This window comes from Cavenderia fasciculata (genome assembly GCF_000203815.1).
Source record: "Cavenderia fasciculata unplaced genomic scaffold Scf_Dfasci-F-a-11f03.f1-5, whole genome shotgun sequence".
In the NCBI taxonomy this organism is placed as follows: Eukaryota; Evosea; class Eumycetozoa; order Acytosteliales; family Cavenderiaceae; genus Cavenderia; species Cavenderia fasciculata.
Window position 1 is genome coordinate 15385 of NW_004457718.1, and position 22860 is coordinate 38244.

Here is a 22860-nt window from a genome sequence, read left to right on the forward strand (position 1 = left end):
TCTATTATTATTTTATTCATCATCTTGGTCATCGAGATCTTCCATATTATCATCATCAAAGAGTGCCCAATCGACTTGAGCAGCCACTTGTTCGAGTTTTGGTTTAACAGTTGATGCAGAGATGGAAGAAACTTCTTCGCCCTCTTCTGCAAATTTAGAGTCTGATAGAATCAATGTTGAATCAGTTTCAAAGAGTTGTCTTCCTGTTAATTTGCCAGTATGCTTGGGTTGTTCTTTCTTTGCAAAGGGTTGTGTCTCTGCAAAAAACTTCTTCCTCCATTCCATAAACGATTCTACAGTGACAGGAGTTCCATCAAATACTTTTTCCTCTTCTTGAGGTGCTTCTTCTTCCTCTTCTTCTTCTTCCTCTATCACTTGATTTGGGTCAATATTATTATTATCCAACCATTCTTTTATAGTTCCAGCCTAAATAAAAGAAAAGGAAATGATATTGGATCAATAAAAAGTACAAAGTAGTTTGAAAGGATATTCTTCCATACCAAGATGAATATCATTGACGTTCCAATATTTTCTTTTGCTAAATTCTCAATATCACTCTTTAGATCTTTTATACTGTCTTTTGTTAAACCAATTGTTGCTATTAGATCAATTATAGGGGCTTCATTTGGGTAGTCGGGTGTAAATTTAATATCTAAATCAATTCCAACTATATATATACAATAAAAAGTTAACAATCGTGTGCAATTTATGTAGAGGAGTGTTGATAACTTTTCATACCAAAATTGTCTTCACCTCCTGGGTTGGGAATAAGTTCTATTTGTATATTATCATCGTTTATCACTATATGTACGTATAAAATAAGGGTATTAAAAAGACGAGTCAAAGATCTTCATCAATTCTTCTTCCTCCTCTTCTTCTTCATCTTCTTCTTACCCTTAAAAGCATCCATATAAATGGCACCCAAGGCCTCTATTTCCATTAATCTTTCTTCAGACATCTAAAGGTTTATTGAAATATATGTATATATCTCGGTGAAAAGAAAAAGAGATATAGATAAAAGAAACAATAAAAGTTTAATTATACAATCGATCATGATGATCGTTTTTTTTTTTTTTTTTAATGAATGAAAGCCTTTAGTGATCATTAAGTTTTGTCATTACTTTTATCTATTTTAAAGAGTGATGAATACAGTAAGTAATTTGTACAAATTACAAACATGATAAATGACTCATTTATATTTCTATTATTTCTACAAGAAAAGAAGTTTTGGTTTATTTAAAATCTTCCCAATCATATCCTTTGGTTTGGGTAGTTGGCAAGTCTATAGATATCAATGGAAAAAGGAAATCATTCAAAAGGCAAAAGAGAATGTCGAAATGGAACCAATAGAGATGAATGACTCTTTGGTTGACAGTCTTCTTCAAAGTTCTGAACTATCAGACGACTCTAAAAAACGATTAGAGTTTAGAAGAGTCGAGGTCAACGGTACCTATACACCAAATAGTAAAGAGATTTATCTAGGTCCACGTACATACGAAGGACAAGTGGGATACTATGTCATTCAACCATTACAGCTGCAACACAGCAATAAGCAAGTGTTGATCAATCGTGGATGGCTACCAACACAACTCATAAGAGATCGTCCTGTGATTACCTCGGATCTACCAGAGCCAACCACTGTTGAGGGGTTGATTGGAAAAAGTAAAGAGGCTGGTAGCATATTTACGCCACCAAACGATCCGGCAAATAATCAATGGTATTTTATCGACGCAGAGCAAATGGCCTCGGTCAACCCAAATACAGCACCTCTTATTGTAAATGTAGTCGATGAAATAGCAGACAACACCCAATATTCCAAACAGACAAAGACTAGACAACAACAAATGGCATCTCGCTTTAAGAGATTCGACACAAATGTAGAAAACAATTTTTATAACAAACATGTCTCTTATATATTTACATGGTATTCGCTTACTGGTTGTCTATCTTTTATCTATTACAAATATATGAGAAATGGTTTATTAAAAACAAAATGAAATGATTTAATAAACAAAAATAATAATATTTTCTTCTTATGATCCAAAATCAATATCATCCAAACTTTGTTTGTATTGCATGATTCCATTTGGTTGAGTTGTTGGTTGAGTTGTTGGTTGAGTACCAAATGATTCTTCATCGGTTGATGAATCTTCTTGGTTTAGTGGTTTTGGTTGTTGGATCGGTTCGTCATCAAAATCAAATTGAAAATCTCCATCATTTAATAAATGATGATTATTTTCAACTACATGAGCCAATTTAACAACTTGTGTGAAAAGGTTCATACTACCTGGTGATCTAAAAAGATAAAAAAATAAATAAATTAGAATAGAGAGGCCATTTGTTTTTTTTTTTTTTTTTTCTTACAATAATAACCATTGTCTACAATTGTGGAATAAATCAGCCAACTTTGATTTTGGGGTGACTGTAATATCGACTGTATCTTTTGAGCCAAAACAATATAATTCTTTGTTTGAATCATAACCTTCATATTTTAAATTGGCAAGGTGAATAATTGGATATCGATCGACGTTGGTGTGATTATAAATATTTAATGCATCTCGTGTAAATCCTTCAGCAAATGGGATAGAAATGTCCATATTAAGATTACTAATATTATTATCTTGTTTGTTTGCATTTTCTTGATTTTGCTTGGTCCACGCAACTCTGCACAAAGTTATTTTTGCAATACAATTACTACTATCACCAATGTATAAAGTCCGAGTTACTTCTTTGTTGCCTCTGATGTTATCAACGTTGGAAATGTTAGGGCCGACATGAATCAGTAGGCCGATTAAATCACATTCTTGTCCTATTTTTTGGGTTTGGTAGTGTGTTATTTTTGGGATATCTTTTGTTTCTTTTTCTGCTTGTCGACGAGTTGTATTTTTAGATGTTGAGGAGATGGTTGTCTTGTGGTGATTCTTTAGCTCTGCTATTTTGTTTCGATACATTGAGTTGGAAAACATGGGTTGTAGATGGTTGAAATGGATCCATTCCCCTTCATTTAATTGGGATATCAATTCCTCGGATGGGTTGTAGAAATGTAATATTGTTTCATTGGATAAAGATTCCACTTTTTGTTTTGCGTCTCCATAACTTTGTTGTTTTGATGCTCCACCAAAGGTAACCGGGGCAACAGGTGGGAATACGGGGTTTTTTCCAACAGTATCAATAAAGGATTGGACAGGTGGTAACAAAGGAGGGTTGAAATTGTTGGATGGAAGATATAGCTCTGGTTCATCGACCGAGTCAAATATTTGTTTTTGTGTCATATAAGAGTTGCCTGTTGTAATTGATTTAATTGGTTGGGTGTTGCCATTATTATTGTTGTTGTTTTCTGATTGTTGTTTGTTTTGGACATTTGGGTCATCTGTTATTCTAATCTTGAGAATAGGTGTAACATTTCTTGTTGATCCATTGATTGCTTGTTTAATCTCACTCGCAATCTTTTCATTCATTTCAAATTGTTTGTTTTCAATTTCCTTGCGCAAAATTGATTGTTGTTCTTCATTAAGTCTTTCGATTAAACTATTTGATTCATTTTGGGATTTATACATTCGATACAACAAGTCTCCATCATATATTTTACCCAAATCTAAGAAAAAAAAAAAAAAAACAAAAAATATTAGCTTTTGTTGTGTAGTTTAAACTCTATTACTTACTTGACTTTTCAAAACTAGAAATAGGGATTAAATCTTTGTCTTGATCTTTTTGATATTTTTCACTAATCTCATAGGCCAACTTTTCTTGAATTTTTTCCAGTTCCAATTGGTGAGTATTTTGTATTTTATATTCTTCTGACTGTGGTCTTTTTATAGTTGCTTTTCCTTCAATTATCTCTCGATATTCCATTGGATATTTTTTCTAAAAACAAAATAAAATAAGTTTTGGTCCATGTTTTTTTTTTTTTTTGTTTTTTTTTACCAATATTTTAACATTTAGTGATTGAATGACACCACCACCAGGAATAACAGATTTTAAAGATATTGGAAACCAAAGTTGAGGTTGAAGTCCCAACTTGTCAAACCATTTTGCTCTTCTGGTGCTATTTGCAAAAATTTTTATAAAAGCACGTTCTCCTTCTGCTTCAAGAGGGTGTGCACCACCTTCAATTCCTTCCAATTTGGCACCCTGGATCCTTAGTTTTTGTCCAACAAAGATTTTCCCATTGCTGAGACATTGGGATAGAAATGGATCCAAAAGTGCTTTGATAGAGTACCATCCATCTGTCAGCTCTATCACGACTTGAGTTGGTTGAGATGGTTCTGATAAAGTTGATGAATCTTGGACTTTTCTATTCTCTGATTCGTTACTTAAAATATCAGAAACACAAAGAATCATATGTTTTTCAGAAGAATAATCTTTTGCATAAATCTTTTTGAGGATGGGTCTTTGACATTGAACGAGTTCCTTGGTGCATCTTTTTTTGAGTTGGGTCATCACATTGTAAAGTGTCAAATGTTTTCCACCAAAAATATCTGGAAATGCTCGCTCCATTGCTGCCAACTTCCAAACAATCCATCCATAATGATTACGCACCCAATCATCGGTCACACATTTAAATGAAGAATCTTTAGACAAATGGATATATATTTGTGAATGAGCTATTTTCTTTTGTCTGACAAAACCCAAATCTTTGGCTTCATTGCTCGTTCCATCAAATTCATAGTCTTCACAATTTTTTCTAGTTACTGCAAGTACTTCTTTTGTTCTATTAAAAGGATTAAAATTAGAACAAAAAAAATAAAATTAAAATAAATAACAAAAACATACACTATTCCAATTGGTGATTTTGTAAAAGGAGATCCAAGGTCTGAAAGTTTTTTTCTGAGGTCTACAGGTTTGTTTGGTTTGGTACAAACTTTGTTTGGTGTAATCGATGAGGCTTTTAAATTTACTGACAACGTTCCATTATTATTGTTGTTGTTACTATTATTATTATATTTGTTGTTGTTTGGTGACGCAGGCGCAGGCGAATAGATCCTACCATTAAAGTTTTGGATTGTTGCTTCTTTTTTTACTGGTGATACAAAGGATGATTTTGATGATGAGACCTTTAAACTTGCAGTTGGTTTGGTTGGTGTTGAAGGAGCTCCTTTATGAAAATAGGTGAAATTCGATGAAGCTTTGTTTAGATGGCCAGAAGGTGAGGCTTTGGTTGGTGTTTTTGTTGTTGTTGTTGCTATTGGTGCAGTAGTTGCTAGGGAAGGTGGTTTAGGAGTGGGAGGAACAAATTGAGGAGATTTTGGAGGTTGTTTTGTTGTTGTTGTTGTTGTTGTTGGTCTAGTAGATGATAAAGAGGAAGAAGAGGCGGTTGTAGTAGGCTTTTTTGAACTACTAGTAGTAGTAATAGGCGCCTCATCATCATCATCATCATCATCATTTTCGAGTGATTTGAACGACTCTGAAGCGGCTCTTAGCTTATCCTCTGAAATGTTGATTTTTTGTTTGTTACCAGTTTGAAAGCCAACAAACAAAGGGATTGTAGATGATGATACCGATGTGAAAGAAGAAGAAGAAGAAGAAGAACCACCACCATCATAATTCATTGGTGGAAAAAGGTCATCTTCTTCGTCATCTCCTTCAAAAGGATTAAAGAATGGTTTCTTTGTCGTTGTTGTTGTTGTTGCTGCAGTCGTAGTTGTTGTCTTTGTTGGACCGAGTGTTCCTTCATTTGATTTCCTTTTCTTCTTTTCTATGTTTGTATCTACTTGGTCACCACCATCTTCATCATCCTCTGATACATCCCTTTTCTTTAATAAAGTATTATTATTATTGTTGTTATTATTGTTGTTGTTGGTCATGATTGCTGTTATTTAGTTTTAGGAACATCAATAAATAAAAGAATGCAACAATGAATAACAATAGTTTTAAAAAAGTCAATAAAACAAAAAATTCTTAGAAAAAAAGATTATTATTATTTTATTTCATATACGTATATATATATATATAAATATTTATATATTACTACTACGAGTACGCGAGATGAGTAAAGGAGAAGAAGGACAACTTTGTCAATATGAATGTATATATTAAAATAAAATCACTCATATTCATTTTACTTATCACTCTCTCTTTCTTTTTTCGCTTATTTTAGATTTAGATCATACAGCAGATATTAGATTCGTAACTATAAACAAAAGAACTCTCTATAGAGTGATAACGACTAACAAATATTTCTATCATCTAAAAAGCATACATGTAGGTTTGATAAGAAAAAACAAATAGATCGTTGGTAGCAGTCACACTCTTATTAACTATCAATCGCCGCGATTACTACTACTACTACTTAGGGGGAAGCACAATCAATGAGGCATTTGAACAACAAGCATTGGCAATGATGAATTATATGGTAGAATTGTCAAGTGTAGATATGATAGCTGACAAGGATGACATCAAAGAAATGACAATCACTGCAAAAGGACATGATATGGATAGTCTATTGTTTGCATTTATGGACGAATATTTGTTTACATTTAGTACTGAATTTATTGTATTTAAAGAGATTCACATTGAATCATTTGATAGAGATGGTTTTACCATTGTTTCTACTGGGTAGGTGCAACTAGGATCCTAATACATACAACAAAACTATAGTGAAACTAACATTCATTGAATGTCATATTTTTTCTAGACGAGGAGTTGAACTTGACAAATCAAAACATACTACAGGTACAGAGATCAAGGCAATAACATATTCGTGTATGGAAATCAAAGAGACAAAAGATCAAACTGATATCTTTGTTATTGTTGATATTTAATTTAATGAAATTATTATTATTATTATTATTATTCTTCTTCTTCTTCTTCTTCTTTTTTATTCATTAAGAGTAAATATATCGGGTGTTGATATAGTTTCAATTTCAAATCGATCAATGAATTTGTCTTGGACATCATCGATGATTTGGTTGTTGAATAAAGAATATAAAATGCCTCCATGAATATTAATCAGTGATCGACAAGGATGGTTGTTGATATTATTAATATAGTCTTCGCATTCTAATCTATTTTGGTAGGTAATAGGGCCAGGGAATAGTTGTGCTGAATAGGGGTGTCCAATCTTTACAACCACTTGGAATCCATTTGAAAGTTTGATAAGAAGATTTAATTCTGCCATCAAGGAACTATCGACGAGTATGCGACACTTTGGACAAAAGAATGGTTCTTTTGAATAGCCCATACAGATGGTGGCACGATTGGGATAGGGTCTGACGGATGCAAAACAATTAGTGCATCCTCGATATATAAACTCTTTGGTAATTTCTATAATCTCGGCTCGTTGAGCACTGACCAAGCATTGATAGGATGACATCATCTCTAATCCATCATTTTCAACTAATGTAACAAAGTCATCGATGGGTATTGATTGAGTGGCTGAGAGGTCGAGGTCAACATTTTCTTGATGGTAGACAGGTCCTACACTTGTATAAATATCAGTGAGTAAAAGTGGATAGGATCTTGTAGAGGAAGGTGGCAATAGAAAAACATCTCTAAACAAAATGGTTTGGCCTATTACAAATAATGATGGTTGTTGAGGTTGTTGCTTTTGTAGAGGTGAATTTTGTTTGTTTCGATAATAATAAGTTTCACAAAATTGTTTGCAAAGTGTAATTGATAGAGAATTGATAGATAACTGCTGTTGATGGTTGTTGTCATATAAAAATAGAGTGAGAGTTGAAAATAAAGTATTGGCTTGTTGGTTAATTGGTGTATTTGTAAATTGTGATGGGTGTATATGTGATATGGTTCCTTGAATGGATATTCTTTGACCAACCATTGATTTAATATCGCTGTTGAGCAGAGAAGGAACCGAGTAAACATGTTGAATGGGAGAGCAATATAGTAATGAGTCTTGTGCTTGGTTTGATCTCTCCTTGACGATAAATCGGGTATCTGAATTGGCTTGTAAAACGACGAGTGAAAAGGTTTTGGATGGAGGTCTGAGGGTTGGTTGTATGTGAGAAAGTATGATGGACCCCTCGGGAGAGGAACATTCTATTCTCTTGCATTGGAGAAAGGTTAGACCCATAAAGAAACATTGAAAGGGAGGATTTTGACCACACTCGACTAGATGTATCCATTTATCCAATTGTTTGTCCAAAGTCAATGGAATTTGAATCTCTCCAATGGTTCCATTGTTTTTTACAATAATTCTAATGTATTCTTGATTTGTTTGTTTCTTTTTTAATCGATCAAATCGGAGAATAATCACCGATAAATGAATGTCCAAAAGATTTTGGTGTACCCTTGCAAGGTCCGAAAAAATATATTCTTCAAAAATATTTTTGGTCTCTTGTTGTTCCTCTTTCAGACTTGGGTCAGAGGACAAGTGATTGTTTAAAATGTTTTCATTTTTTTCGTCTTTGATTGATATGATATCAAATTGTTCTTGAACAACATCAAGAAGATCTTCTTCCAATTGGTCTGCTTTTGTTAAAAGTTTACCAGTCAAACATAGTATGGTGGGTTTGGATTTGGTGGTGCTATGAAACATGTGCCAATATTCCAAGCATATATGTGTTCCAACTTGGATTTCCCAATCATCTTTTTGTTGCATGTTGAATATTACAGTGATAAGTGAGTCATCTGCTGGCAGTAAATGACTGTCGTCATTTTCAGATGCACCCCCGACGTTGGAGATTACTCGACAAGTTGTTACAAATACATGGGGTTGGATGAGTGAAGGTAATTCTGCCACCACTATGTTCAACTCTAATGCAAAATGTGATTTTAATTCCAAGATTGTATGATTGTAGATATTGTTTGAAGTTGGGGGGATTTGTGTTGGCATGACAGATCGTTGAGAAATCCAGTCACAGTTAAAATTTTGTTTTTTCAAAAGTGTTGATAGCCGACCAGACAAACCGCCTAGTTTTTCATAACGATTCATTGATTTTGAAGAGGGTGCAGCTTTCTTTGACGAATGATCCATAGGTGTAGCATTTACCAACATACTCTTAAAGTTTTGAGTATCGCCAGTTCTTTGTTGTAGAGATGATGATGGTTGTTGTCTTGAAAAGTTTGTCCCATCCTCTGCTTCTGACTTTTTAAAGGTTTCAAAAAGATTTCGATTTTCAAACAGATCGTCGTCATGATCCTCATTATTAGCCTCATCAATTTCTTCATAGTTTTCTTGTTTCATTTTTTTCATTGACTAGAATAAATAAAAAAAAAAAAAAAAAAAAAAAAAAAAGTTAGATTGATTTTAAAAATTGATTAGATAATATAATTTATACCTCGAGTGTTAGAAATTTTTCTCTATTATAAAATAATTCTACTTTGGGTGGAGTAGGGGATAGTTGCGCATCATTTGTCATTTCTTCAGAGGAAGGAGGCTGAGAACTTTGAATTTCCTCTGGTTGTAGATCTTTGTAAAAGCTTTCAATGTGTGTTCTGATGTTAAAATTTTGAGATGGAGAATTTATGGTTGTTTCAATAATTGGTGATGTTTGTTTTAATGGTTGAGAAATATTTGGTGGTGGTGGTGGAATAATTGTTGAAGATATTATATCGTTATCGTCGCCATATTGATCTTCTTGTTCGTCGTGAATGATTAAATTACTACTACTTTTGACAAATGCCGATTTGTGACTTGTAGTTGAACTAATTTGACTTTGAATACTTTGTTGACTTGATGTTATATTAAATTGTTGAGAAGGATTAATTGATTTGCTGTGATGAGTCCCACCACCACCACCACTATTATTATTAACATGATCTTTCAATAGTCCACCAAATGATTCCCTATCTTTTTGAAAGCTGTTGTTTCTTTTAAGATTGGAATAAGAGGATAAAGACGATGAAGATGATCGAACCAATTTAAGTTGATGTGATTTTGTTGGCGTCGTTGCTGTCTGATTTTTAGTTGTTTCTGCAATCGATGATCGATTTAAATTACTAGAGATTGGAGGAGGAACTGTATCCTCTACGATTTCGTCAACTTGCAGATTTTCATCTTCAAAATTACTACTTGACCATTCTTTTCTTTTCTTTTCATATGATTGTTGTTTTGATTCTTGTTGTTGTTGTTGGATTGGTTGTTGTTGTTGTTGTTGATGATGATGGTGACAAAGTTTGATATTATGATTGTTGTTTTGATTATTATTGGGTTGGTTCTTTTTAATGGAGGAAAAATCAACATCTTCAATTGGTTCATCGTCTTGTCTCTGGAATCGAAAAGGGGCCTTTAATTGTGGTTTGGGAGGTGGAGTTGGAGCAGGTGTTCCCATCAACATCTGACCAACAAACATTTGACGAGTAGTTTGTTGGTGTGGGTCGTTTGTAGCAGCCGCATAATATGGTGGTGTTTGTGGTGTCTGCTCTCTCTTTTTTCTTTCATACTCTTCCCAAATATTACTAGTCTCTACCTTTTCAATCTTTGAATTGGATGTTGGTGTATTTAGTAGACTCCTTAACATTTCATTTTTTGTTGAATATGGTGAAGATGGTTGTTGTTGTTGTTGTTTGGAAGGAGTGGAGAAAACATTTGTTTGAGAGTTGGGAGTACTAGTTGTTGACCATTCAAATATCTTTGATTTAAAGTCATTTTTGGAGGCGGTTGGAGTAAGAGGAGGAGGAGGAGGAGGATGTTGATGATATCGATCTGAATAGTTTCCTTCTGCTGTTACTGAGGAGGGTTTATCATCAAATGTAAAAGATTTAAAAGTATGGTTTGGTGTTGCAAAAGGAGAAGGAGAAGGAGGATGTTGTTGTTTTTGTTGTTTTGAAACAGTTGTATCTGTAACATGTTGTTGATCATATTCTTCGATGGAAGGGTAATCATTTACATTGGTATGATTAACAGCAAATGTTGAAGTTGTTGGTAATGTATTCTTTGAGGTGTCATCATTCTGTCGTGGTGCAGATGGTATAACTAATTTTCCTTTTTAGGTGTTGTTTGTTGTTGTTGCTTTGATTCTTGTTGTTGTTGTTGTTGTTGTTGTTGTTGTGATGGTTCTATTTGATTAAATACATTGATTGGTATCTGATAATCTGACTGTTCATAAAGACGAGATTGACGATAATAAACCTTGTTGTTACTACCATTATTATTATTAGTATTACTAGTGTCGTTATTCTTTTTATTCTTTATCCATTGTAAATCTTCAGACATGAGTAGAGTGTGTGTGTGTATATGTTATCTGTTTGTTGACATTGTTGTAATAGAACATATAAAAAAGACATCGATGAAAAATCTCTTTCTACATTTCCAATAAAAGTTTTTTTTAGTTTAATTAATTTTATTTAAGCTTCTTTTTGTAGTTGAAGAGCGGGGATGGATTGAGTAAAAGATTTAAAAGCTTGATCACGGTAAGCACGATAAAGAGATGGTGTAAAGAATTGAAAGTAAGGACTAGTATTTGGGAATTCACCAAAACAAGTATCGAGAGCACCTTTAGAGATCGATGCAAAACATTGACATCTATTCTTTGAAGAGTGACAACATTCACAAGCTATACCTGGACCTGGTTGATCTCTTTCATCTCCTTTGATTGGTTTAAATAGATGAATAGTTATATTTCTTCTACCAATATTGTCATTGTTACTATTTTTGAATGCTCTCATCTTGATGTAGGGCATTTCGGTATTCTTTTCAAAGTCCAACAACCATTTTTCAATATCATCATTCTCCCATGTAGATGTTGTTGTTTCTGTATAATGATCATTGTTGTTGTTGTTGTTGTTGTTGTTGTTGTTGTTGTTGTTTTGATCTAAAGCAGCATATTTGGTTGTTTGACGATAGATAGTGAATGACCAATTGTCGGATCTTGCAATTTGTAAGAATCGACGGAAATCTTTCAAAAGTCTGTTTGGATCGTCAGAGGCATCGCCAACATAGATCTCTTCAATGTTTGGATAGAGAAGTAATGACCAAATACCTGTTGGTTCAGAGTGTGTGGCATCGGATAGATAGACATAACCACCGTGTTCATCTACTATTGGTATCAATAGTGAACCTCTAAATATTCTAACGATTGGACTATGAATGGGTGATTGGGCGTGATAGGGTTTGAAGTCAGTGTAGATGAACAACAATGACACCAAAAATGATGGAATCCAAATAACCCAAGGATAGGTATATCTTATAGATTCAGAGCAATGTAAAAAGGCAATAGCAAAAGGTAATCCAGAAATACATGCAACAATGAATGCACTCTTTCTATAACCTCTACGATAGACTATATTTAACCAAGAGCCAACACCCAAGTTAAATAGTGTGAATAAATTACTCCAACTTTCAAAATCTGATCCTTCAGATCCAAATGTAGATGTAATCGATGCTCCACTATTCACCATGGCAAATGATAATGCTAAATCTCTAGATTTACCTGCATTTATCTTTACACTATTACGACCGATTTCTGTTCTATAAAAATCAATAATCTCAATTCCTGTATTCTCTTGTTCTATTTGTTCTATTTGTTGGTCTATTTGTTGTTCTAGTTGATTCTCTTGTTGCTCTATTTGTTGTTGTTGTAATAATTGTTCTTGTTGTTTTTGATGTTTTGATTTTGTTTGATTTTTACATTTGACAGGTCTATCGTATTGAGTATAGTCATCGTCGGTCGGTAATTTTTTAGCAACTGAAAAAGAGGCTGTGGCATTACCATCGGATCTTACTTTCCAAAGATTTACAGTCATATTTGCAATGTATGATGCTTTTTCAGAGAGATGCGAAAATCTACTAGCAGGAGCATCAGATGTACAAAAGCAGATGCCATCCAATGCACAAAATGATTCGGTCGAGTAAAATGCTTTTTGTAATCTCCATCGATAGTAAAAGTGTATGTGATTCTGTGCCCAATAACAGGTGAATGGGAAAATGAGAATAAGACAAATAGACAGTGCCAATAAAATGGTCCATGCCTCGTCTGTAAACTGAAACACTCCAAACAAAAGGTTTTCGGGTGTCAATGTTCGAGTGACACGCCAGTTTATAAATAGACCAAAGATGGAAAGCAAGGCAACATATCCAGTTAAACTGTTGATAATACCTTCTACTTTTTGACGTAGAAATGCCATTGGATGAAAACGAAGAATGACCCAAAGCAATGATGTACTAATACCAATGGCACCAGAGACTACTTGATCAAACTTTGCTTCAATCTCTTTAAACACTATTTGAGAGCCGACCAAGATGGAAAAGAGTGAAGCCAAAAACATGGCAATCTTGAATGCACCAATTGTAAATACGATACCAGTGGTAGATGTGTATGGAGTTAGGAGGTATGTCAATACAAAGAGTAACAAGGTGGTTGCGATTCCAATGGTTGGTAGGATCCATAATTTTTCGGTACCAACAAAGTGTTGAAACGATGCAATAGTCTCTACGACAAACAAAATAAATGGTAGAATGGTAATAATGATAAGCACTATTTGAAAGAGAACGATAGCCAAAAGATAAAACATATCTAGCACTCCATTCCAACTCTGGAAATTGATACAATAATTTGCATTTTTCTCAAAGTCCTCATCCATGTCATTGTAGATCTCCTCTTTGCTTCTCGATGGATCTTTACATGTTCTCTGACAATATGCACTTCCAGCGAAACCTCCTCCACCAGCACACGAAAATACAATGTTTTGATAACGATGTTTTCCTATTACTCCTTTGATTATACCACTACCAAATGATGCACCTCTTATACCTTCACCAAATAATGCTACTCCTATTGATTGACTTGACGATTGTTGGTTTGCATTGTTGATAAAAGATGAAGATTGTTGTTGTTGTTGTTGTTGTTCTGATAATATTCTATTGTTTATACTCCTACTAGATTCCATCAATATTGGTGATGGTCCACCAATATTGAGGTTATTACCTTGGTTCATTTAAAAAAAAAAAAAGGTAGATATAAATATAAAAAACAAAGTTGTGATGGGTCTCTTTTGATTACCCCGTCGTAGTGTTGTGCGTGTGTGTGGTTTAGGGTGTTAACCCCGACTGATAACTTTGTGGTTTGAACTATTGTATACAGGATGATCATTGGTCAGAAAAAATAACAACCTTTCAAAATATCTCGTGACAAGATTTTCTTCAAGTTTTGATTATTTTTTGATTAATTAATTATTTTATTTGTTTCTAGTTTATCTATTTATACATCATCTTCAAAAGAAATGTGTTTTTCTTTTTGTTGATCATCTTGTTGTTGTTGTTGGTTTTCAAGATCTTGTGTGTCATTTTGTGGGATATCTACTACTGATTCTGTTTGATTAAATTTCTCTTTCTCACTAGGCCTCCCTTCCGAATAGGACGACGGTTCATCACCACTGCTACTACTGTTTCTATCATCAATATTGGTTTCCTCTTCTTCTTCTTCTTCCAAGTTTTCTTTTTGACCGAAATTTTCCAATATCCTATTTTCTTCTTCCAATTGATCTTGTTTACTCAATTCTATTGCTAATTGCAAATCTCTGTCAAATGAAGAGTACAATGAATTTTGATAGTTGTCAAGATGGTGTTGTTGGTTGTTGGTCGTTGTAGGGACCACTCTGTTTGTGTTGTTGTTGGTTGTTGGTGCGACCACCCTATTATTATTATAATTATTTGTTGTTGGTTGAGGAGGAGGGATTGGGATATTTGGGTTCAAATGTTGTTGCTCACCAATTGTCAAAGAATGATCACCACTATTATCATTTCCAGCATCCAAAATGATAGAGAGAGATGTATTAAATCTACACAATACACCCAATTTCTTCCATCCAAAATCTTGTTTTCCATATTCTACAACAAAATCAAATGTTGGATCAGCAACCTTGACGATAGAGTCGAGAGTTCTAGTTAATATCTTCTTTTTGAGTTGCATCTTTGAACCTGCAACTCCAATTCTAATTGAGAATTCAATGTCACCGGTTGGTTTGTCATTGATTTCAGTAGAAACGTTAAAGAACATTGGACAGAGAGTGATTGGATAGCCTGCAATCATAAGAGCGGCACGAAGTTTTGTTTTTCCAATTGCTTTTTCGATAGCCTTCCAGATGGCGTCACCTTCAAGTGAAAGTCTAGCATCTTGTATAGAGAATCCATATGGCTTGTAGCCACTGAATGTGATGACAAGTCCACCATCGTCGGGCAAATTGACAAAGACACCGGTCAAAGCAATCTTTGGAGTTTCATCCTTGACCACTGGTTCTCCCCAAGAGTCTCTAATAATAAAGTAGCTCTTGAATATGAGGAATAGAGTTAACAAACCTCCAGGGATAAATACATAGTATACTTTGGTGACGATGGCAGGGATAAGAGGCCAGCAAGTCCAAATCAAGAACAATGGGAACATGAGAAGTTCACCAACCATACAAACACGACGGAGACGATAGCATATGTTGGTTGGTTTTGAAAGAAGGAGCTTATATAATCCCCAGAAACGACCAACAAATAATTTCTTGATGAGCCAATAATATGCTTTCCATGGCGAAAAGAGAGGGAAATATCTTTTAGCGACAAGATAGTTTATGTGCCATGTCACTGCCATGACAAGAACCCAGAATGCTTGAATGAACCAAATGCCAACACCAAACTCGCCAACTGTATCCTTCCAGAATGCTCTGCTACTGAAAAATAGATCCCAATATTGGTTGAATGAAAGACTGGTTGGATAATAGGCTGCCAATGAAATGATAATAGGCAACAATAATAGTAATATTTGCATTGCAACAAATACTGGGAATAACAATGCTTGTAAAATAACTGTAATATATTCTAAAATTACCAATGGTCCAATAGCTGTTCCTAATTCTGTCCATTCATATTCTTTGAAAATAAATATAAAATTCATGAAACTATGTTAATATATTTATAGTAACCTATGTAGGTGTTAACATATGGTTTTGTTTTTAATTTTCAACTTACTTGTTCTAAATTGATTCCAAAGAGGTGATCCAAGAGTGACAATAAACATATAAATACTATTGATCAATACCAATACAACTCCAATTTCATTTGGAATGATCACCAATGCTCCCAATAGATTAATGGTTGCAAATTTATCAAATCCATAAAAATTCATTTCATTTTCAGATAGTTCTAGAATTCAAAAAAAATATTAAAATTTGATCTATTTTTTTTGTTTTTTTTGTTTTTTTGACATACCATGTATCCAAAGAACAATCAATTTTAAAAATGATTGAGTTGTTGTATTCTTTGTTCTTTTCTTTAAATAAAGATGAACTGGATAAAAAATGATTCCTACTGCCTTTAGTGGTAAAAGTACGATATGAGGAATATCACGCAATGATTCGAGGAAGAAAAATGAAACTGGATGACGTAAATCCTCAAATCCAAAATTCAAATCACCCTTTGATATCTTTGAAAGGAATTTAATCATTGGATAGACTTGAATTCCAATCAATAAAATGCAAACCAATTGAATAACCAATAATATATCCATTGCCCATAGAGTAAGTGTTGCAACCGTTGATTTAGTAATCGAATTTGTCTAGAAAAAAAAATAAAAAAATAAACAAAGAGTTTTTTTGATTTTAAAAAAAATAAAAACTTACATGGAACCATTTTGAATGTTTCATTATATTTTGATCTCTTGAAAGGAACATTTTTAGACAATAAATTAATGTTGGTACTCTCCAAAGTGTTGTCAAGATAATTAATGCTAAAAAAAATATTATTTTTTAAAAATTAGTCAAAACTAATTCTTTGTGTGATTTAAACAACTGTTTACTACTTACAAAGTATAATATTAAAAGTATCAATAGCGATTGTTAAAGCATATTCTAAAACAGTCCATCTGGCTTCCTTGTCTGTTTTACAATCCTTGTATACGGATTTAACGAGGAAAATACCTCTCCATGGGAATACAAATGTGAGTATTCCAAGTATGACAAAGGGAATGTCAACAATAAGTCTTGTAAATATCAATGCAATGGCAAGATGTTCATTGTCACCACGTTTGTATTTCTTTACCATTGCCACAAAGGTGGGTATACGCCACACAGTGATGAGGATAAGAGCAAGTGGAATTGAGCAAATAATATCCAATACAATGTACCAAAGATAACGTAGGATGAGAAGACGGCGTTGGGAATAGGAACGCTCTGGGTCATCAATTTCTTTGAGTCTCTTTACTAGTATAGGTAATCTCCAAAGAGTCAAGAGTAAAAGAATTGGTATGGGGATATCAATGATTAAAAGGAATAATTGTTTACCAACAATCATTCTCCATGAGCTCATTCCTTTGATATCATCTGGTACTGCAGCCTGTGATCTTGTAGATTGTTTTGGAGCTGGATTATCTTCATCATCTTGTGAGGGCATCGCCAATGGTGGAGCTTGACCAAAGTTGTTGATTGTGACTTGACCACCACTACCACCACCACCCATGTTATCATTGTTTAATTTTTCTTTTTTATATTTGAAATAATGTTTTAGTTGAGTAATGGTTGGTTTTGCTCTATAGATTGTCACCAAAATGACCAATAGAGCAATGGTGGCAGGTATATCCAACAAGAGGGCAACAAAGTTTTTGAATACGTATTTTCTTTGTTCCATACGTGTAGAGTTTACACGAGGGAATCCTTTGACAAAGAAATAACTACGCCATCCAGAAACAAGTATGAGAATTGAGGCGAGGAGGAATGGTGTATCGATAATATCGACAAATAACATTCCAAAATGGTAGAGAACGACTTGACGTCTTTCCGATTTTTTAGACTTTTGGAATACGTCCCTTAGCATAAAGAATGCGCGCCACACTAATAAACTGACAAACAGGCCCATAAAGATGAATGGTATATCTCTAAGCAACCTGATAAACTGTACAGTCACATATTCTCTATATCTATTCCAACGATTGTGAGGTGATTTCATCTTGGAAATTGCTCTGACCAACCGATACACAGATACAGTGATAAATATACCACAAAACAATATCCAAATATCGGCAAAAACGTAGAGACACTGGAAGAATAGTTCTGCACGAACATCGTTTCCTCTATTGGCTTGTTTGGCACGTTTGATTGCGTGGTATAATCTGTAGACTGTAATGACAACAGTAAAGACAAAGAATATTGCCAACAACAAATCCAATACCGCCAAACACTCTCGTCGTGTAATGATACCAAGACATTCATCTACCTTTGGTGGTTGCGATGAATTTCTGCGTGTTTTAATCTTTTCAATTGCATAATAGGCATGGTATGGAAGTAAAATGAGAACTGGAAGGAATATGATGATTGCTACATCCCAAAATATCTTTAACGATTCAAACATGACCATGAGACGTGCACGAAATCCAAATGCCAAATTGATCTTTTTCGTTTTGAAAAGAGATACCAAATTGATCATACGCCAGAAAAAGATACATTGCAAAAGTAACAATGGCACACATATTATATCTGGTATAATTAAAAACATGTTGTAATATAATTGTCTACGTATTGGTTTTGTTCTATTAAACGTTCCAAAGAGGAATGGTATACGTATGACTGTTACGACAGACAATATAAATGCAAACATTGCTCCTATATCTAAAATTGATTGCCATACTGATTTATAATATTCACCACTAAATAATAAAAGATAAATAAATAAATAAATAAATTTTGGTCAATATTGAAAATATTATATAAATATATATTATATAGATCTATCAATCTATCAATCTATCAATCTATCAATCAATCTATCAATCAATCTATACATACAATTTAAAATCTTTCATTGATTGAAATTTAAATCTAGTGAATACAAAACCAATGATATTGACAACCAAAGCTACTGCAGCCAATACCCATGGTAAAAAGGAAGCATGATTTGGTATGGCATGTGACACTGCCCAACCATATAGATAACTTAGACCAAGAAATGAGAATGGGAAAAAAGGTAACACTATGAGGGCTCTCGGTAAAAACATTAAAAAGTGTACCGATTTTGAATTCTTTATATTGTCTTGCGTAGCATCATTGCATACCAACTAATGAGAGAAAGATGTATTAGAGAATAAAGTTATTTGATGTATCTTTCATCATTATTATTATTTTGTTAAACTCTTACAATGACTAATTTACAATAGAGTATAATCGGTAGACATATGATTGAACATAAATAACCGATAAGCTCTAATAACTTTACGATTAAAAATAAGATGAGTGGAGAATCACTCATTTTGTTTGAAAATGGTTAACGTGGAGCGTTTGTTGTTGCTCTCTGTATCTATCTCTCTATCTCTCTCTCTCTATATAGAAAAACTAGTGGATAGATAAAGTTAGTACGTTTTAAGACCACGATCGCATCTTGCTGATGTATGCACACCACCACCACATACTTTTTGTTAAAACGACGATGTTATTCTTTTTGTTTTTTTTTTTTTGTTCTATTAATTCTCTCTATTTCTCTATCTTTTTAAAAACAATTGTTTATATAAATTTAAAGGTGTTTTGAGTAGACTATTTATGATGGGCGCATCGATCAACACCAAACTGATAAAAATATCTTTTTAAAAGTTCATGGAATCGACAACCTCGAAAGAATTGATTCACAATTGGTGCCAACGACATAAATATTTCATTTTTGTCAAAAAATTGCATCAAGGGAAAAGGAACAAAACTGTGACGTTTCTCCTTTCATTCCAAACCACAACAAACAGCTTTGTTTCATTTTGATTGGCTGCTGTGTTTGTTATCACTTTATATTTCAAGTTCATTCCACTCTATATATTAATCTCGATTAATTGAGTAATTAAATAAATACTTACCTATTGCACAATCAAAAACTATTATTATTTTTGCTGACAAGCGACATTATGAAAATGAGTCTTTTTTCATCGTTTTGGTGTCAAGAGGGTACGATGAGAAATTATAACTTCAAACGAACGAAACAAAGATTAGCAATATTAACAACATCAACAACAATCAAAGAATAAGAATACAATAATAATAATAATATGGAAGCATTTCAAAAAGTACATCCTCTAGAGTTTTATAAAAAGTTTCTAGAGAGATCGGTTAGACCCGATGGAAGAGGATTAGACTGTTTTAGAAAGATCAATATATCTACAGGTTCGATCATGACTACTGATGGTTCTTCTTTTGTTAAAATTGGTAATACTTCTGTCATTGCTGGTGTAAAGGCAGAGGTTGCTCTTACTCCTACTCAATCTGATAATTCAATCTCTTCAAATAACAATAACAATAATAACAAAATGTGTATGTCTCTTTGAAGTAGTAGTAGTAGTAGTTGGTTGAATTGAAACAATAGAGCTCTAGAAGCAAAAACTAACTCTATAGATATCATTCTTTAGTTGTAAATGTTGAAATGGGACCAATCTGTTCAAATATATTCTCATCGAGTAAGCCATCAGAAAAGGCAATGTCACTATGTTCCCAATTAAATTCACTTGTAAATAGATTAGAGATAAACGACAAGGAACTCTATTTTGATGATCAAGGCAAATATAGTTGGTATCTTTATATTGATCTCTATTGTTTGGATTATAATGGAAATTTAATGGATGCTTGTGTACTTGCTATCATGTCTGCTTTAAAAAATGGTATGTATCAAAAGTTGACAAAGTGCACTCTGATTGCAATCAAGAAAATCATATTCTAAAATCAACCTTGATTCTCTTTCTCAAAAAGTTAAATTACCAAAGGGTATTGTCGTAGAATCATCTGCATCCGAAGCACCACAATTATTTAAAGATACTGAACAACCAATGAGATCACTAAACATTGGAACCTATTTAATACCTCAAACTTTTGTTTTATTAAATGAGTATGTACAAAAAAAAAAAAGGAGAGAGAGATTGTAACAATACTAATATATATATATATATTTATATATTTATATCTATACAGTTATTTATTAACTGATCCATCATTGGAAGAGGAAAAATTATCAAGTGGAACTATATCGATCACATTTAACGATCGATTTGAAATTTGCACACTTTTATATACTGGAATTACAAGTATCTCTGAAAAGATTCTTGAACAATGTTTGGAAAAGACTAAAAAAAGATCAACTGAAATTATAAACTTAATCGATAATTGTTGTACAACAATTAATAATAGCAATAATAATAATAATATTTAATAATAATAAAAAACCAAAATAGATAACTTAACTTTTCTAGAAATCATCTAAAATCAATTTAATTTTTATTTATAAATTGTATAATATGTCTCTGGTTCTGCAATTGAACTTAATACCTTTTCGATTGATTCCATACCTATTGATAAAATACAACAAATTTCATCTAAACTTTTTGTTCCATTTAATAATCTTTTAAAGTAATAAAAAAGGAGGAGGACATTAATATTAATATTATTTACATTTCTATTGTTTTTCAAAAAAAGATTTACCTTTTTTTATCATTTTGAGGTAATTTTTCCAATAGCTTAAGATTACTTAGCATTGGATATTTTTGCTTTCTTTTTAGAAAATCATTAATGACACCAAAAGTTATAAAACATCGTTCATCTATACCAAGTGATGTTAATTCATTCTCTGTGCAATATTCTCTAAAGGGTGTGTCTGTTGATAGTCCAGCATAAAGTGAAAATATTGTATCAAACGAACAACATGAAGACCCTGGAAGAGTTATATACTCCATACATTCTCTTTGCATATCCAAATCATATGCTAGTTTACGTATTTGTGGTGTTGGATTATAGATATTAGAGTATTGAAATATATCAATCATCTTTACTACATTGTAGTATACCAAATGACGAACACAAGTTTTAACAAGATTGATATCAATCTCTGTCAATTTTGCAATTCTACCAACAAAGTTGACACCATCAATGTATGGAATTACTTGAAGCAATGTAAGATCCCATTCACCAGCATTCATTGTATCAATATTGCTAATGAGTACTGGTACATGGTGTTCCAATACGTCCATTGGTTCTAGAGGTAGTGAAAATACTTTTACATTGATTGTATTGGCGTCATCAATGGTTATTGTACTTTCTCCATCACTATTTAATTCTATATACAATGTTTCCAATACTTTTAAGAGATCAGGTTGATCTATATGTGATGGTGTTTTCTTTTGAAACATTGAAAATGCTGATGCTAATGATTGTTGTAATGATTGTAATGGACTGGTCGTATTTGTGTTTGTGTTTGTTGTTGTTGATTGTTGTTGTGATTGTTGTTGTTGTTGTTGTTGTTGCTGCTGCTGCTGCTGTTGTTGCTGTTGCATTTGCTGTTGCATTTGTTGTTGTTGTATTTGTTGTTGTTGTTGTTGTTGTTGTTGTTGTTGTTGTAGTAATATTTGTTGATTCGTAGAGTGTTGTTGGATATTTAAATTTACAGAAGATTTGTTTTGATTGAATAGATATTCACTCTCTTGTTCGAGAGTTCTCAACATGATACCAAGTTTTCTAATGATTGGATGATAAATTGTAGTATCCGTTACTCTATCAAACACCATACATAGATTGAATAACAGAGCATTACGATGATATTTAACGTCTTGAAGAAGTACAGGATAACCAAGTATCTTGTATTCACCTGCAGTGAATGTAATTACTTTTCCACACAACTTTGGTTTAGGTATAATAAACTCTGCAAATCCTTCAAATACATCATTTGATATAAAACTAAAGATGATGATGATGATGATGATGATGATGATGATGATGATGATGATGATTATGAATGTTGATTAGTAATCAATAGTAGGAATAGTAGATTGGATCAATCATTTGAATGTGTAGTGATGATGATGATGATGATGATTGTGAATAGTAATTATAAATACCCTTCAGGATATTGATAAAATATCTTGGTACCATATATATTATGAAATTCACTATAGAATATACATTTGATTTGATCCATGTGTACACTTTAACTAAAGCTAAATGAATGAACTCTATTATTAATTGTTTTAATTT

General features: G+C 32.9%; 9 protein-coding genes across 9 annotated transcripts; 3 read left to right on the forward strand and 6 right to left on the reverse strand.

Annotated features, from left to right (window-relative positions):
* Positions 1 to 12: 12 nt before the first annotated feature.
* Positions 13 to 958, reverse strand: DFA_00007 (uncharacterized protein; the record flags this gene model as incomplete). The annotated part of the gene is made up of 4 exons (XM_004357667.1): positions 13 to 426; positions 501 to 667; positions 739 to 774; positions 895 to 958. The coding sequence occupies 4 exons, from the start codon at positions 956 to 958 to the stop codon at positions 13 to 15; spliced, it is 681 nt and encodes a 226-aa protein (XP_004357724.1).
* A 226-nt stretch (positions 959 to 1184) lies between these two features.
* Positions 1185 to 1881, forward strand: surf1-2 (surf1 family protein; the record flags this gene model as incomplete). The annotated part of the gene is made up of 2 exons (XM_004357668.1): positions 1185 to 1775; positions 1798 to 1881. The coding sequence occupies 2 exons, from the start codon at positions 1185 to 1187 to the stop codon at positions 1879 to 1881; spliced, it is 675 nt and encodes a 224-aa protein (XP_004357725.1).
* A 152-nt stretch (positions 1882 to 2033) lies between these two features.
* Positions 2034 to 5804, reverse strand: DFA_00009 (uncharacterized protein; the record flags this gene model as incomplete). Its single annotated transcript, XM_004357669.1, has 5 exons — positions 2034 to 2295; positions 2365 to 3595; positions 3663 to 3864; positions 3925 to 4711; positions 4774 to 5804. 5 exons carry the CDS (start codon positions 5802 to 5804, stop codon positions 2034 to 2036), a joined length of 3513 nt encoding a protein of 1170 aa, XP_004357726.1.
* Positions 5805 to 5985: 181 nt separating this feature from the next.
* On the forward strand, positions 5986 to 6761 carry DFA_00010 (uncharacterized protein; the record flags this gene model as incomplete). The annotated part of the gene is made up of 4 exons (XM_004357670.1): positions 5986 to 6025; positions 6104 to 6205; positions 6294 to 6555; positions 6635 to 6761. 4 exons carry the CDS (start codon positions 5986 to 5988, stop codon positions 6759 to 6761), a joined length of 531 nt encoding a protein of 176 aa, XP_004357727.1.
* Positions 6762 to 6817: 56 nt separating this feature from the next.
* Positions 6818 to 11113, reverse strand: DFA_00011 (uncharacterized protein; the record flags this gene model as incomplete). Its single annotated transcript, XM_004357671.1, has 3 exons — positions 6818 to 9154; positions 9237 to 10850; positions 10973 to 11113. 3 exons carry the CDS (start codon positions 11111 to 11113, stop codon positions 6818 to 6820), a joined length of 4092 nt encoding a protein of 1363 aa, XP_004357728.1.
* Positions 11114 to 11244: 131 nt separating this feature from the next.
* On the reverse strand, positions 11245 to 13833 carry DFA_00012 (uncharacterized protein; the record flags this gene model as incomplete). Its single annotated transcript, XM_004357672.1, has 2 exons — positions 11245 to 13373; positions 13446 to 13833. The coding sequence occupies 2 exons, from the start codon at positions 13831 to 13833 to the stop codon at positions 11245 to 11247; spliced, it is 2517 nt and encodes an 838-aa protein (XP_004357729.1).
* A 263-nt stretch (positions 13834 to 14096) lies between these two features.
* On the reverse strand, positions 14097 to 19117 carry DFA_00013 (Polyprotein; the record flags this gene model as incomplete). Its single annotated transcript, XM_004357673.1, has 8 exons — positions 14097 to 15164; positions 15210 to 15751; positions 15851 to 16024; positions 16091 to 16436; positions 16501 to 16607; positions 16684 to 18518; positions 18658 to 18926; positions 19007 to 19117. The coding sequence occupies 8 exons, from the start codon at positions 19115 to 19117 to the stop codon at positions 14097 to 14099; spliced, it is 4452 nt and encodes a 1483-aa protein (XP_004357730.1).
* Positions 19118 to 19895: 778 nt separating this feature from the next.
* DFA_00014 (uncharacterized protein) lies at positions 19896 to 21046 on the forward strand (the record flags this gene model as incomplete). Its single annotated transcript, XM_004357674.1, has 4 exons — positions 19896 to 20157; positions 20253 to 20501; positions 20590 to 20725; positions 20809 to 21046. 4 exons carry the CDS (start codon positions 19896 to 19898, stop codon positions 21044 to 21046), a joined length of 885 nt encoding a protein of 294 aa, XP_004357731.1.
* Positions 21047 to 21111: 65 nt separating this feature from the next.
* DFA_00015 (NPR2 family protein) lies at positions 21112 to 22804 on the reverse strand (the record flags this gene model as incomplete). Its single annotated transcript, XM_004357675.1, has 3 exons — positions 21112 to 21235; positions 21316 to 22563; positions 22725 to 22804. 3 exons carry the CDS (start codon positions 22802 to 22804, stop codon positions 21112 to 21114), a joined length of 1452 nt encoding a protein of 483 aa, XP_004357732.1.
* Between the last annotated feature and the right edge of the window lie 56 nt (positions 22805 to 22860).